The sequence below is a fragment of the Arachis hypogaea genome, chromosome 10 (assembly GCF_003086295.3).
Source record: "Arachis hypogaea cultivar Tifrunner chromosome 10, arahy.Tifrunner.gnm2.J5K5, whole genome shotgun sequence".
NCBI classification, from domain to species: Eukaryota; Viridiplantae; Streptophyta; class Magnoliopsida; order Fabales; family Fabaceae; genus Arachis; species Arachis hypogaea.
The window spans coordinates 516279-532870 of record NC_092045.1 but is presented as its reverse complement, the minus strand read 5'-3'; the positions used below and the strand labels follow the sequence as shown (position 1 = coordinate 532870).

At 36.0% G+C, this 16592-nt stretch overlaps 1 protein-coding gene, 1 long non-coding RNA gene and 1 pseudogene across 4 annotated transcripts; 1 reads left to right on the top strand and 2 right to left on the bottom strand.

The window, feature by feature from the left end:
• Positions 1–996: 996 nt before the first annotated feature.
• LOC112718407 (ABC transporter C family member 2-like) lies at positions 997–4130 on the bottom strand (annotated as a pseudogene).
• Positions 3472–10939, bottom strand: LOC112714342 (pentatricopeptide repeat-containing protein At3g09040, mitochondrial). Of its 3 annotated transcripts, none has more exons than XM_025765928.3 (3): positions 10456–10939; positions 4991–8004; positions 3472–4136 (listed from the first exon to the last, which is right to left on the bottom strand). In XM_025765928.3, the coding sequence occupies exons 2-3, from the start codon at positions 7944–7946 to the stop codon at positions 4123–4125; spliced, it is 2970 nt and encodes a 989-aa protein (XP_025621713.1). In that variant the 5' UTR covers positions 7947–8004; positions 10456–10939; the 3' UTR covers positions 3472–4122. The 3 variants fall into 3 exon arrangements, with proteins under 3 accessions (XP_025621713.1, XP_072061722.1, XP_025621711.1); XM_072205621.1 differs by having other exon boundaries at positions 10409–10936; XM_025765926.3 differs by having other exon boundaries at positions 4991–7933; positions 10456–10936.
• Positions 10940–12165: 1226 nt separating this feature from the next.
• On the top strand, positions 12166–14479 carry LOC112714344 (uncharacterized). Its single transcript, XR_003159213.2, has 4 exons — positions 12166–12334; positions 12427–12481; positions 12570–12698; positions 14159–14479. It is a non-coding gene; the product is annotated as an uncharacterized lncRNA (long non-coding RNA).
• Positions 14480–16592: the final 2113 nt, after the last annotated feature.

Here is a 16592-nt window from a genome sequence, read left to right as displayed (position 1 = left end):
TCATGACATAAATGGTTCAAGCTCTATCTTCTTAGGTCCTTTTTAATTTATTACGTTGGTCCCCAAATTTAATTACAACAATATAAATAAATAAACGATGCTAAATGGCTCAGTGATCAAACATATTTTGGAGCTTGTGATGGTTGGATCGTTGGATGGGTAGATTCTCCAAAAATAACTTGGAAAGTGACTAGACGAGACAGAAAGCAAATGGTGTGCACCCAAAAGAGAAACTTGAAAAGTGAAGCATTTAGTGAGCCATCAAAAAGGGAGAAAGAAAGTTAAATAAAGATGGTATTGATAACAAGATCCCCTCAGCATACGAAAGGTTGGTGTCTATTCCACGTAATTTATGCACCTGTTTTTAGTAATGGTTTAGCTACAAGATATTATAGTATTCAGCTTGGTATTATTATTTACGTGTTAACAGTTAAATTAGTTTCTAAAAAATGGATACTTTTTTAGTTTATTTATAACAAATTTTGTTAATTAAATTAGTCTTTAAAAATTTATAAATTAATCATATTTATTCTTTTATTATTTTATTAATAATTTTTGTCAATTAATGATATACAATGTCAACTGATAACATATAATATCTAGTATATTTAGTTAGATATTGATCAAAAATAATTATAAAAATATATCAATTTATTAAATTGAGATTAAAATTTATGTAATTAAATAAATGGACTAATTTAATAAATTTTCAAAATATATTTTATCCAATTCAACTTATTAAAACCAAAGAAGAAAGGAGAATGGAGGTAAAAATTGTATGCTAACAAAATGGTGAGTTATCAAACACTAATTCTAGAAGATGTATTATGTGAGAATAAGACAAAATAGAATGAATTAACAATTGGTTGGTTGGGCTTTATTGTTGTGAATGAGCTGATCTTTATATTTTATTTGGACTGTTTGTTGTTTATGTTCGAATAATTAACGTTTCAATCGTGGATAAATTTGAAAAATGATCCATCCTTAAAGGATTAATTTGACTATTAATTTATTATTTTATTTTGTATTATTAGGAAATAATAAGGTAAGTTATACAACACTAGCGATTAACAAATTTTAAGATGATATGGTTCTTCTAAAAATTGAAATACACATTGGGTCTAAAAGCAAGAGACTCTTTTTCAACTTCCATTCCATGCAAGACATTTGAGTATAATTGCTTGATTGGCGAGGATTTGTTATTTTGAAAGATGCTTGGAATAGTTGAATATAACAGTTGGTGGGACTGTGGCACATGTTATATTCCCTGCAATTCACAATAATTGTTTGTCCAAATGAACAGTTATTTTGAAGCAGTGGTAATATATAACAGTGCAGCTTTGGCTACATATCAACTTGATCAAAGTTAATTGATCTATCATCAAAATCAAAGTCTGATTGATGAAGCCTGCTCCTGGCCAGTCTGCTCATCATTGCAAGACCTACAAAAACGAAAAAGACATGCAATTACATCATCTACACAGTGAGAAGCTTACACTTCATCTCCAACCACATTGAAAAACCTGAGATTCTTTAATCTTAGAAATTTAAGCTCATTTAGCTCTGATACCATATCTTCCAGGGTTATCTCTAACTTAGAAATATTTGAGACAACATATATAGGAGAAAAAAGGGAAAGAGAAAGGAGAGGGAGGATAATGCATTCATGGACAAAACATGAACTGGTCTCAGAATTTTATCTTTCAAAAACTTCATTGCAAGGGAAGGCTATGTAAAAGATGGCACAAAGTTATACATACCTTCAATCATCTTGTAGAGTGATGACCACCAACTGTCTGAGGATATTTGGTATCGGTCTAAAGATTCCTCGATTTCTCTATCATGCTTCCTTTCCAAAACCCCCTGCAAAGTTATCACAGCATCCCTTGTTTTCTTGAGTATGCTATTCTCTTCTTCCACTTCCAATCTTTTTAGGTCATTCTGTGATGAGGTGAGACTGACGGCAAGGGCAAATTGAGCTGCAGCAGCCCAGCGAGACGAAGCAAGCCATTTTTTCTGGCCATCATTGTGCTTACTCTCTTCCCTATCTGACTTACTCCCGAGTGTTAAGCTGCGTAGATATTGGGCATTTGCGGCTCCTTTACTTTGCACCATCTTAGAGAACGAACTGCCTTCATTTGATAGCAGTTCTTCAGGGGTATCATATTCAAGAACCTTTAAACATAAGAAGCTAGCATCAGTATTATTTTATGTTGGATAATGAGCATTAGTATTACTTACATTAGTGCCAAATGATAACCATATTATAAGATTTAACCAGCAGTACCATATAAATACAGTGCTTACCTTACCACCATCAAGCAAAAGAATCCGATCACAGTCTATGATGGTGTTAAGACGATGAGCAATGTTGAGCATGGTGCCCGATTTAAATTCCTCTCGAATTGTTTTCTGTATGAGGGCATCTATTCTAACATCTGCTGCTGCAGTGGCTTCGTCAATATCTTTAATATAGGCAATAATGCCCGAGAGAGACTCAACAGTTGCCTCTGCCCAACACTGAAGTTCTCGCCTGCCTCAGAGACCTAAACAAAGTACATTTTCATAAATATTATATTGCTTTCAATAAAACATCACTTATTGACCATTGTAAAAATACTCAGCAATAGAAATGGCAATAGAAATGGTTCTGTACAAAAAAAGCCAGGGTGTATTAAAAAATCATAATTTACCTCAGCATCCAGCCCCAAAGAATTCCTCCGTATCACATCCTTCAAATGTGCCCTCTTCAGAGCCTCCCATAGGTCAGCATCATTGTGTTCATTAAAAGGGTCAAGATTAAACCTTACAGTTCCATAAAAAATTAAATTAAGCTTAATATAAATACAACTACATTAATTCAAAGTTTAATATGCTTCACAATTTACAGAGTAAAAATTATAAAAATCAACAACACAATCATATATCTAGCAAAGCAAAACATCACTTATTATTGCTTTCCAGTTTTGACATCACAAGTATTCCAATCTTTACTCAAGTAGATCAACGAATTTCTTAACTTTCATGTTAACATATTTATCCTTATTTTCTCATTCGTTTTTTTCCCTTACTGTATTTTATAAAAATCAAATTATCAATAACCTTTAATATGTGGCTCTAAAAGGAGTTAGAATTCCCTTCCTGCCCAAAAGATTCTTTCCACTTATGGCCAAAACAGATCTCTTAGCTTTGAAAAATTCAAGATCTACAGTCCATTTTACCATAAGTAAAAATAATAATAATAATAATAATAATAATAATAAAAGAAATAAGTCCATTCTTACAACATTATTGTTCAACATACTCTTCCCTCTGGTCAGTTGGTAACTTGGAAACAAAAGAACAGAATCCCAGCCTAAGTTGCCAATATGAAAATACGATGGAAAATATTATATCTTAAATATACCTGAAAACAAAACAGGGGACTGTGGTATAATGCCAAGAACTTTACGCAAATCAGCCAGCCCAAACTTTGCAATATCACAATCATCAATTAATATTCTTCCTCTTTTCAATTCCATAATTCAAAATAAAGCATTAAGCATGCTAGATTTTCCAGCTCCTGTCCTTCCTACAATGCAAACCTTATCGCTTGGAAAAATTATGAAATTCAAGCCATGAAGGACAGGAGAAAGTTCAGGCCTGTATCGAAGTACAACATCCTCAAATCTGATTGATCCAGATGAGGGCCAGCCTGGAGGGGGGCGACTATCCTCAATGATGGATGGTGCCTCTGAAGGCAAATCTATATAAGTGCCAACACGATCAACAGCAAGCCTGAGCACACCAGTAAGCAAACTGGTAATGTTCAAAGCATCACTAAGTAGTAAACCCATGGTGGATGCAAATTCCTGCTGGTTCTCGGCCCTCCCATTCTGCATTAGCGCAAAGGTTGCAGTAAACCATATCATGAGACCTCCCAGAGTTTCTAATCGAATTGCAAGCCATCGATTTCCACTCATGTTCACCAGAGTGAATCGTATGTTGTTGTCCATCGACTTTCCGTTGATATCAGCCATGCGGTCATAAGCCTTGTAAGCACAAATTGTTGATAGACCATTAAGTGCTTCTCCAAATTGTGCATAAACAGGGGATCCACTAATTGAATCTAAGCGCTTTACTTCACGGGCGGTGCTCTATATAAATGAATAAAATGATGCTCACGAGTTGCTCAAATTCAATTTCACAAACAGAATAATAAATTCTACTACTGAAATTTGTGAGAAAACCAGAAAAAAAAATCAAAGAATTAGTGATAAATACACAACTAAAAATATTTTCGTGGTTAACAGTCCTAATCTAGAAATTATTTCAACTTGCATAAGGGTCAGATTTTGGGTGCATTAAACCAATCATCCATAGCAAAATTGCGTAAGGTACAAATGCTGGTTTAATAACAATCATCCATGGCAAAGCAATAATAATAATAATAATAATAATAATAATAATAATAATAATAATAATAATTGCAAAAGGTACAAAGGATGGTTTATGATATAAAAGGTAATTAGACCAAACTGCTTCATAGTGATTGATGATGGATACTAAAAACTATATGTCAAGTTGAGCTTATCAGCACTACACAAAAGTTGACCATCTTAAGTCAAGAAAAATATAGATAGGAGTAAAATTAGAGGAGCTTAATCCAGGTAACGTGAGGGTTTACTTTTTATTTTTTAAGTTCTAACCAGAAACTTACATTCAAACACATGAATATGCATAACAAATTGACAACAAACAGTTCATAAGTAATGCAAATAATAATATAATGCTTTCCATTTGCCAGAAAGCAGTAACAATGGAATATATGTACGATTTGTTCTTTGTCAGAATGCAAATCTGAGTTGATTGCTTGATTTCCTATTACTGAAAAATTAAATTTAACCAACAAGCAAAATTCCATCATCCTGGAATCTGTTGTCTCTCATGAATGCTGTCAAATGCTTCAAAGAATGTGAAATTTCAGCATAATTAGGATGTGATATATCACCTGCAACAAATGAGTTTGTCTTTTGTCCTACAACAATCCAGCTACACCCAGGCATCTTTTGGATTTCTTTCTGTATCATAGTTCTCCTCAAAGATCTAGCTTCATTCCAATGTCCTGATGCAGCATACATATTAGAAAGCAATACATATGGGGAAGAATTGTCAGGTTCTAACTTAATAAGGTTCTTAGCTGCTCGCTCTCCCCTTATGTCATCACCATGAATTCGGCAAGCTCCCAATAAATTGGCCCAAATCATAGCATTCGGTTTGACATTTAGTTTGTCGATGAACTCTTCAGCTTCTTTGAGATTACCCCAGCGACCAAGAAGATCCACAATGCAAGCATAGTGATCAGCCCTGGGCTCAATGCCATAACAGTTCACCATGAGATCAAAAATTTGACGGCCCTCGGAAACCCACCCTGCATGGCTGCAAGCAGTGAGCACTCCGAGGAATGTGACATCATCTGGTGTAACACATGAGTGAGCCATCTCATTGAAGACCTTCAGAGCTCTTTCTGCATGACCATTTTTTGCAAATCCAACTATCATTGAGTTCCAAGAAATCACATCCTTTTTAGTACCCATTTCTTCAAAAACTTGCACAGCACTTTTTACATCCCCACATTTAGCATACATGTCTATGAGTGCACTGCTGGTTAACTCATCCAAGTCAAAACCAGTATGGAATATTAGAGAATGTATCTCTTTCCCATCTTGCAATGCCGATAAGAGAGCACAAGCTCGAAGAACTGAAACAAATGTTGCTTGGTCAGGGAAGATACTGTTGTCCCGCATTTCTCGGTAAGAATTTATGGCCTCGTAACAGCAATCATTTTGAGTATACCCAGAAATTAAAGAAGTCCACATAACAATGCTTTTAAGGTTCGAAAACTCTGAGAAAAGTACATTGGCATCTGCAATCCTTTGTGAGTCCATATACATGCCCAACAAAGAGGTACCTAAGAACTCACTACCACATAAAAGACCCCTCTTAACTATAGCACAGTGGATCTGCAACCCTAGATTTACCTGAGAACCCTTACAAGCATCTATCAGGCTTGCAAATGTAATTTCAGATGGCTTGAGCCCCAATGCTAGCATCTCACTAAAAAGATTAATAGCTTCTTTTATATTTTTCAGAGCATATCCTGAAATCAGAGCATTCATGGATACCACACTCCATTCAGGCATGCTAGAATAGATTTTTCGTGCATCTTCAATGGACCAGCATTTAGAATACATGTCAATAAGAGAACTTCCAACAAAAAGGTTTGTTTCTAATCCCAACTTAACTGCCAGGCAATGGAACTGCAATCCTGCTTTTAATAGCTTAACATTTCCACAAGCGCTAAGTATGCTTGCCAAAGCTACCTCGTCAGGTACTATGCCATGTAACCTCATTCTATTGAACATTTTGAAAGCATCAGTTTCCTCTTCTTCCTGCACATATCCAACAATAATGGCATTCCAAGAAATGTTATCTCGGGTTTTCATGCGCTCAAACTGTTTCCTAGCTTCCTTCAAAGCCCCAGCCTTGGCATACATATCTACCAATGCATTGTTCACAAATAAATTGTTTGCAAAACTTCTCTTGATAACAACTGAATGCACCTGACGACCAATTTCTAAGCTTTCAAAACAAGCACATGAACTCAAAATGCTAGTGAAGGTAAATTCGTCCGGTTCAATGGTACGCCGTGTCATATCAAGGAATAGCTCCATTACAAGATTGAAATAACCATTCTGTGCATAAACTCCCAGCATGGCATTCCAAGTGACCATATTTTTCTCAGACATGACATCAAATACTTGCTTTGCAGCATCTAACATTTCGCACTTCCCATACATACTGATCAAAGAACTTCCCACATATATACTAGAACCCAAACCTTGTTTGATAGCCTCTCCATGGACTAGTAACCCATAATCCAACGCAGCTAAGCTGGCAATCGCACTAAGAACACTTGCCAGCGTGGACCTTGAGGACTTTATACCACACTTCCTCATTTCGAGAAAGAACTCAATGGCCTCCTTATGATGGCCCCTCTTAGCATGACCAGAGATCATCGCATTCCATGCCACAACATTGCTAGTGTGCATGTCTCGGAACAATTTACAGGCATCATCCAGCTTACCCAAATTCACAAGAGCATTGAGAACAGTCACAAAAACCACCTGGTCAGGAGAGCAGCCAGCTATCTGCATTTTGTCAAACACCTGGAGGGCGTCCTGCGGCAGCCCGGCTCGAACATAACCAGAAATCAAAGCCGTCCAAGAAACAGTGTCCAAGTGGACTGCGGTGTCAAATATGGCACTAGCATGGCGGAGAAAGCCGCATTTGGCATAGAGATCGATAAGAGCACCCTGGCAGAACGGATTGGACTCAAAACCTGCCTTGATCACGCAGGAGTGAAGCAGCGTGCCGAATTCAACATTCCTGAGCTTTGAACAAACAGAGAGAGCTATAGCGAGCGTGAATTGGTCAGGCAACTGGCCAAAACGCATCATAGAAACGAAACAACGGAGTGCATTTTGGAATAACCCCTGCCTTGAGTACATGGAAATGATAGAATTATAAGCGGATAAATGTCTCTGACGGGGATGGAGCTGGTGGAAGAGCCTCTGAGCGAAAGGGACATTGCCGGCAGCGGCATAGAGATCGATGGTGGCACTTGCGAGGAAGCCATCAGAGGAAATGTCGTGTTTGATGGCGTGTGCATGAACAACTTTGGCCATTTCCCCGTCGCCGTGGTTGGGAATATTGTAGAACACATGGTAGTCGTGATGGTGATGGGGATTAGTTTTAGTTTGTTGTAAGCGGAAGCAAATGCGGAGAAGGTCGTCGTAGACTTGTGAGATGGAAGGAGGAGAAGGGGAAGGGCAGTGCTGAATGGTGAGTGAATAAGGTCTTAAGAATAAGAAACCTTGGACTTGAGGTGCAACTGCAAGACGCATCGACAAACAAACAAAACCACCTTATTAATGCTTCTATTGCATAGATGCGTATTGCATGCTGTGAAAATGAAAGAAAGGAATTGGGTAAGGGTCCTATTTAAAGAAAACAGTTAGTGGCTAATCACATTTTAGTCCATATAAAATGTTGTATCACTAATTCACTATATGTTAATCTTATTATTTTAAAAGACTTAAATCATAACGCAAAAGACAATTTATAATCTTCTTTAAGGACTAAAGTAATAACATGGCAAGATAAACTTTGTAACTACTTCAAATCAATAGGTTAGGTAATGACAACAATTTTAAGGACGGTGACCCTTACATTTCAGTAGTATCTTTTTAAGGAGTATCAAAAGAGGATGGTACTAAAATAATTACAATAGAAGTAAAATTAATCCCCTGTTTTATAGGCGCCAATGCAATTAGAACAATAATTTAGGCTTTAAAAAACATATTGGAAATGTGCATCTAATAGCTTCAAAGTTCCACCAGACAATTTAAGCCTTAATTACAATTAATAACTTCAAACCTAAAGGTCAAAGAACTGAAAGAAGGAAGCTACTTCAAATGCAATTAGACCAAAAACTATAAAAAGCTAATAAAATTGATTCATATTCAGTCTTTCCAAGTTCCACTTAAAATAAAAACACAAAAATACTCCCAAAAAAAAAGGGGGCATAGTGATTATTCCTATTTCCAACTGCAATTATTAGATAATGTAACCCTATTACAAGTACTCTATAAAATTTTCAATTTTGAAGTCATTACCATGCTTAGGTAATAATAATAGTTTTGACAGTTATCAGAACCGAACCGGCAATCAACCCGGTCATATGACTGGGTCACCAAATCACTGGTTCAACCGGTGGGTCACTGATTCACCCGGTTGACCCGGTCATAACTAAAAAATTATAAAATTATATAAATAAAATTAAAATTATGTATTAAAATTTAAAATGTAAGTCTTTACAAACATAATAATAATAATCAAATATTAATTTTGTTCATATTTATGCCTGAATCTCTATAGACAAATAAAAGATGAGAAATGCTATTCCAACAGAAGTTTTGTTCATATTTATGCCTGAATCTCTGTAGAAATATTACATAACCTATATACTCCTTCAGTTGTGGACTTGTGGCCACCTAGACAGATAAAAACAGCTAATAATGTTATATATACTGAAAAGAAAAAAAATTAATACTCCATCTTGAAAATGGCCTAACTAAAAATAAAGAGTACAAAAACACCTCGTTCAAAGATAAGACTTCAGAGACCATTTAAGATATAATGATATATACTACAAAGTGAAATTACACCAACAGACATGTTCAAAATGATCCAGCATTTATATAAATTTAATACCAATAAATCTATAAGGAACCAAAAGAAAGATAACAAATTTGTACAAGAAGATCCTCACTAAACTGAATGCCCGAGAATTAACAAGTAAATGATCCCAAAACTACACCCAAGATGAACTATCAACATCTAATGCAGCATAAAATCACAATCCAGTTCAAAACAGATCCAATTACAAGAAATACAGTCTAAAGTTATCAGAACCGAACCGGCAATCAACCCGGTCATATGAACGGGTCACTGGATTACTGGTTCAACCGGTGGGTCACTGATTCACCCAGTTGACCCGGTCATAATCTAAAAAAATATAAAATTATATAAATAAAATTACAATTATGTATTAAAAATTAAAATGTAAGTCTTTACAAACATAATAATAATAATCAAATATTCATTTTTAAACATAACTAATGATGTAAAAAGAGATAATAAAGTAGTTTCTAGTATAAATTTAGAGCATCAGAAACAGATTTGGAGTTTCATATCTTTATAGGACAAATTTAGAGCTTGATCAATATTTTTCCCATTTTAATTTGCATCTATATCTTCTATAAGAAACATTGCATTATGTAGAACATCAGAAACAGAGAACGAAGAGTTTGAAGAGAGAGCTTCAAGAAACTAGTAAACTGAATTAACTTCATCTTATTCTTCCATCAATGAATCAATTATACACACTTCTTAGAGGGATGCAAGAGCTTTATTTATAACAGAGTTAGAAAAGAGAGAAAGATCAGAGATCAGAACAAATTCAACACAACAACAACAAGGTTCAGTAACAAATTCAACTCAACTCAATTATCCAGCAACAAATTCTACTTCCAGCAGCAACCACATTTATGATATGTTCAGCATCAAATTCAACTTACAGCTGACAACAAATTCTACTTCTAGAGTTCTAGCAACAAATTCAGCTATGATAACTATGATAACTTTCAGGCAGCAACAAAAAGTTAAACTATGATAACTTTCAGACAGCAACAAAAAAACTCCAATTCTCCAAATTTGATTTACAGCAAATTAACATTAGCTAAGTCATAATTTCAGCAACAAACTCAACTTTGAACAATAAATTCAAGATGTACTAATAATTTACCGCAATAAAATTGAAAGAGGAATAACAGGGCCGAATCTGAAACTCACATAGGCAGAGAGACGAAGCAAGCATTCATGGAAGACCCGGGCCGAAGCTGAAACCCTAAACCCAGACTCAGGGCCGAGGAAGCGTTGATGGCCGAAGCAGGAAGGCGAGCTTACGAACTATGACAGAGCGCGACAGAGCTTGAGCGGTGACGAGCTTGAGGCGGCGACGCGAGCTTGAGGCAGCGACGAGCTTGAGGCGGCGACGCAAGCTTGAGGCAGTGACGAGCTTGAGGTGGCGACATGAGCTTGAGGAGGGGACAGAGCTTGAGGTGGCGACAGAGCTTTGAGCGGCCACGAGCTTGAGGCAGCGACGAGCTTGAGGCAGCGACGAGCTTGAGGCGGCGACGCGAGCTTGAGGAGGCGGCGACGCGAGCTTGAGGGAGAGAGTGGCGAAGAAAAGAGAGAGGTGAGATGGGTTCTGATTATGGGTTAGGGCACCACGCAAAGGGGTGAAGTGAGGGAGAGAACAAAGAACGACACCGTTTGGGAAAAAAAATTCCGGTCCGGGTTATATGAACCGGTCCGGGTCACCGGTTTTCATAAAATCCGGCCGGGTCAACCGGTTTTTAACGGGTTCATTACTTAAACGGTTCGACGAGTGGCTCGACCCAGCTAGATGACTGGGAGACCGAGTTTTCGGTCGAACCGTCCGGGTCGAGCCGGGTTTGATAACTATAGTTCAAACAGGTAACCAACAATTCTACACCAAAAATCCAAACGCATAGTTTGAACTTAATAAGATCGGATCAGATCTAATGATCTCAAATCAAACTACAGACAAAACAAATACAAAATTTTGACTCAAAACCAGAGTTTATAATCGAAAAAATACTATCAAAGAAAATATATGGAAGCAACAAACAACATTTAATTTGATTTTCATTTTAGCATTCAACAACAAACATTACAAAACAGCAACAAGTAATCCCTAATCACACTAAACATGAAATCAATAAAGCTAACAGAGCATAATCCCTAATTATAAAACAGCAACAAGTAATCCCTAATCACACTAAACCTGAAATCAATAAAGCTAACAGAGCATAATCCCTATTACAAAACAGCAACAAGTAATCCTTAATCACACTAAATCTGAAATCAATAAAGCTAACATAGCATAATCCCTAATTACAAAATAGCAACAAGTAATCCCTAATTCCTAATCCCTAATCCATTTTTAGCAGCAACAAGAAAATTTCAACAAAAATTTTAGGAATTAAAAAAGAGCAGCAACACAAAATCAATTATTTGATTTTCATTAATCCATTCACAACTTCACATTCAAAAATCAGCAGACAGAACATAAAAGGAAGAGAAGAACTGAAGAAGTGAAAGCAGCCACTAACCTTCGATGGAGACACGGACGCTAATCGGCGAAATGACGGCGAGCTGCTCCAAGCCTCGAACAGAAAAGTCAGGGAGGACGGGGATAGGGGAAGGAGGACGTCGAGCTACAAGAGAGGGCCTGTAAACCCCGATTAATTAGTAGATAATTAGTCAATAAATTAATTTTTAATAAGGAAGATTAGAAACATGAATATTATATTAAATTAGGTTAGAGCTCATCGAAACGAGAATTTTAACACTAATTTCGAAGAAAACGGTCCAAAATTAGACCGAAAAAACCGAACCGGTTGAACCATATCCGAACCGGGCTGTCGGTCCAACTGGACCAGCCCATTAAAAAAAGCCACGGGCTCTTCTTTCCTTCATTTCCTCAACGACGAAGCTGAGCTCCAGGGAGAGGAAAGGAACGCCGAACCCTTACGGCAAAGTTCTAACTCCCGTAACTTCTCCGTCCGAGCTCCGATCGTCGCACCGTTTGCAGCCACGCGTCCACCGCGTCGAGCTCTACATTTCTACCAGAACAATTTCATAGGTAACCCCTTAAATGTTCTCAGCCACTCTTTTCCCCCAATTTTTGAAATAATAGGAAGGGAAGTTGAATTTCTTTGATTTCTGATGTTTTAGGATCCAATTAGCTTGAGGAAAACGTTCACTCTTGCTTATGTGAAGTTTGGGTAAGGTGAGGATACGATGATTCTATTTTAATTTCATTAAATTTGAGCTTTGAGTATTAAATTGAATATATGTGTGTTATAAATGTGTATTAGGTTGTGAATAAATAATTGGAGCTTGAAATTGTGAATACTAGAACTTGGAGGAAGTAGATTAGTTGAGGTTTTGAGGGCTGTGTTCTTTTAGGAAAATTGTCTTGGAATAATACTTGGGAATCGGCTAAGGTATGATTTAGGTTTCTTGCATTTAATATATAATGTTCTGTGAAAACTTAGGTTAGACGACCATAGGATAAGTTGGAATGCATGTGTATGTTTAATGTTTAGTAATTTGTCGATGAATATATTTGGTTGAAGTTTATTGGATAATTAGTTATTAATTTTGGATGGTGAATGTTGTTATGTTAATTTTGAGAGAATTATGGTTGAATGTTATTATTGATGAACATGGTTGGTTTGGTGCTTGTTGATTAACTAATAATTTGGTGAATTATTGATTTGAGGTATTTTGTGTTAGAAGCATAGGATTAGTGAACTATGATCCTTAGTTGAATTTTGGTTGTTGGATTTGAATATTGTATGAGTATAATTGTTGATCTGAGATAGATTTATTGTGGTGACTGTTATGATGATGAGGAAGGGTATGTTGAATTGAAAAGAATGCAGGTTTGGACCCAAAAAGGGTGGCAAAGTCCGAGTTTTAGAGGAGATGCTGCCGAAATTTTATAAAAATTAGAGATTTTGTTTATATGATTATTTAAAAAGATTTAGATTCAAAGGTTACATGGTTTGATTTTGAATTATTAAGAAAATGATCATGTTTTAAGTTTGATTCATTTAGAAAAGAATGAATTATGTTTTGAATTGGAACTATTGATGGACGGAATGAGAGGTGTAATAATGAAGGATAAGGATTGAATATGATTGATGTATGATGATGAATGAGATGTGATTGAGAATGATGTGGATGTTGATGAATTATAATTGAATCATTTATATGGCTTATGAATTTGAATGATCTGAGATACGAGATTCCCTGGATTAAGTGTCGTGGCTTGCCACCACGTGTACCAGGTTGAAAACTCGATACTCTGTTGACCCTACGACGTAAGTGTGACCGGGCACTATATAAATTCCCGGAATGTTACCCCCATTGAGCAATATTGATTATTTGAGATAAAGTTATGCATAGACTCTTGGGGATGCACGTCGGGGAACAGTCTAAGTACAATTCAGACTTGTCGGGTTGGCTAGATAACCAACAGATGAGCCTCATCAGCCATAGGACAGGCATGCATCATATGCATAATACTTGAATTACTTGCTTGTGCTTTAATTGAGTGTGCCCATATGTACTTGCCATGTTAAATGTGTATTTGTTACCTCCAGTAATTGTAACCTTATCTGCTTGTTTGTCTGTGAAAATGCATGATGAAGTTGGAGGTACGGAGGAATGGTAGTATGGGACTTAGATTTTAAGGTTAAGTTAAGTTAGGTTTAAATATTCTTAAAAAATCACCTCTTATGGCTTCTATTTAATACTTTAAGCTCTACAATCTGAGTGTCGGCGTTCTAGGATTGCCTCTGGCATTCCCAGGACCTTATATATTACGTGTGTGGCACCTTTACCATACTGAGAACCTCCGGTTCTCATTCCATACTATGTTGTTGTTTTTCATATGCAGGTCGAGAGGCATCTCGTTAGGCGTCTGGACTCTTGAAGCGGAGTGGTTATTGGGTAGTTTTGCTGTACAATGATATATATATGTGTACTTAGTTTTCTCTCCGCATAACTTGTTCTTTTATTCTCCTAGAGGTTGATGGAGAGATAGGACTGTGTATATGAACTTTTGGGTTTTGGATATGTACGTATATATGCATAAATATTCTCCGGCCAGTCTTGACTTCGCGGGTTGAGTTAGGAGCTTGTTATTTTGTATCTTTGGCACTCCATTCCTACTTCTGTTATCTTATGTTTAATAAGTTAAGGTTTTCTTAGCACGCAAGTTAACTCGTTCCTTGAGCGTTGTGCTTTTATTTCGCGATTTTTATTTCCTCTATTCTTCAAGGCTCCTAGCATATTATAATTCTTCTGTTATTATATTAACCCATTTTATTTTAGAGGTCGTAATACCACTCCACCTCTGTTTTACGACTTAAGCGTAAAGTTTAGTGTGGTAGGGTGTTACAGGGCCTGGGCTACAAGAGACAATGCAGAGGCGCCGACAGCATGGACGGCGGCGGCACTATGGCAGAACCGTTGCAGGGACAACCTAAGGTTTGGTTGGGTGATTTTGAACTTTGCTTCAGAGTTCAGAGAGATGAAGCAAGCGTTGATGAAAGATCTGGGCCGAAGCTGAAACCCTAAGCACAGACTCACGGCGGAGGAAGCGTTGATGGCCAAAGCAGGAAGACGAGCTTAGTGCGACAGAGCTTGCGACGAGCTTGAGGTGGCGACGCGAGCTTGAGGCAGCAACGAGCTTGAGGAGCTGCGACGAGCTTGAGGGAGACTGGGAGAGAGTGGCGACTGGCAAGAGAAGAGAGAGGTGAGACGGGTGTTGGTTCTAAGTTAGGGCACCACAATGCAGGGGAGTAAGTGATGGAGAGAACGTCACCATTTTTCTTTAAAAAAAATCGGTCTGGATTACATGAACCGGTCCAAATCACCAATTTTCATGAAATCCAACCAAATCGAACTGATTTTCACCGGATTCATTACTTAAACGGTTTGACAAATAGCTCAATCCAGTTAGATAACTGAATGACCAAATTTCCAATTGAACCGGCCAAATTGAGACGAGTTTGATAACTATGATTGATAACAAGATTCCCTCAGTATACGAAAGGTTGGTGTCTATTCCACGTATTTATGCAGCTGTTTTTAGCAATGGTTTATCTAAAAATATTCAGCTTGGTATTATTTACGTGTTAACGGTTATATTAGTTTCTAAAAGATGAATTTTTTTAAAATTTGTTCTAAAAAAATTTGTTAATTAAATTATTTTTAAAAAATTATAAATTAATTCTGTTTATTTTTTTTATCATTCTATTAATAATTTTTGTCAATTAATGATATAAAACGTCAATCGATAGAATATATAATACATAATATTTTTAGTTACACGTTGATCGAATATAATTATAAAAATATATCAATTTAATAGATTGAGATTAAAGTTTATGTAATTGGATAAATGAACTAATTTGATAAATTTTCATATATATATATATATATATATATATATATATATATATTTGGTCGGCGTCCAATTCAATGTATTAAAACCAAAGAAGAAAGGAGAATGGAGGTAAAAATTGTATGCTCTCAAAATGATGAGTTATCAAACTCACTAATTCTAGAAGAATGTATTATGTGAGAATGAGACAAAATGGAATAAATTATCATTTGTACCTATAAAAAATATAGACGGTGATAAATGTATCCATATAAAAATAAAACGATAATTGTAACAATAGAAGATGGCCTCCGTGTGCCAAGAGTACCCAGACGCTGGTTACGTAATTAGTCGTTAGGCTACTCTTGGCACACAGAAGCCATCTTCCGTGATTACAATTATCGTTTTATTCTTACATAGGTACATTTATCGGTATCTGTATTTTTTATGGGTACAAATAGTAATTTATTCAATGAATTAACAATTGGTTGGTTGGGTTTGTTGTTGTGAATGAGCTGATCTTTGTATTTTATTTGGGCTGATTGTTGTTTATGTTCGAATAATTAATGTTTCAATCGTGGATAAATTTAAAAAGGAAAAGTATATGGAACAAATTCCAAATCAGCTAAAAATAGAATAATGCTAGAGAATCAAAGAGGTATTAGCAAAAAACTAGCTAAAATGCTAAATATCAGAATGTTTCTTTTTCATATTAAATGGATGTTTTTTTTATATATTTTTCGAATTTTTTTGTATTGCAAATGTGAATGCTTCTATTTCTTTAAGAATTTCATATTTTTTTTAAATTTTATAGATATTTAATTATTTTTGCTAAAATATAATTGGATATTTCTTTTGTTAAGTATTAGAATGTTTTTTTCATATTAAATGAATATTTTTTTATATTTCCGTAATTGTATAATTTGCAGTCTCTTTAATCATC

Bases quoted from the DNA above. Each gene is read 5' to 3' on its own strand.
- LOC112714342 (XM_025765926.3), bottom strand. From the start codon at position 10,480: ATGCTTGCTTCGTCTCTCTGCCTAT. The intron at 7,934-10,455 runs GTGAGTTTCAGA...TGCGTCTTGCAG, and splicing joins TGCTTCGTCTCTCTGCCTAT to TTGCACCTCAAGTCCAAGGT.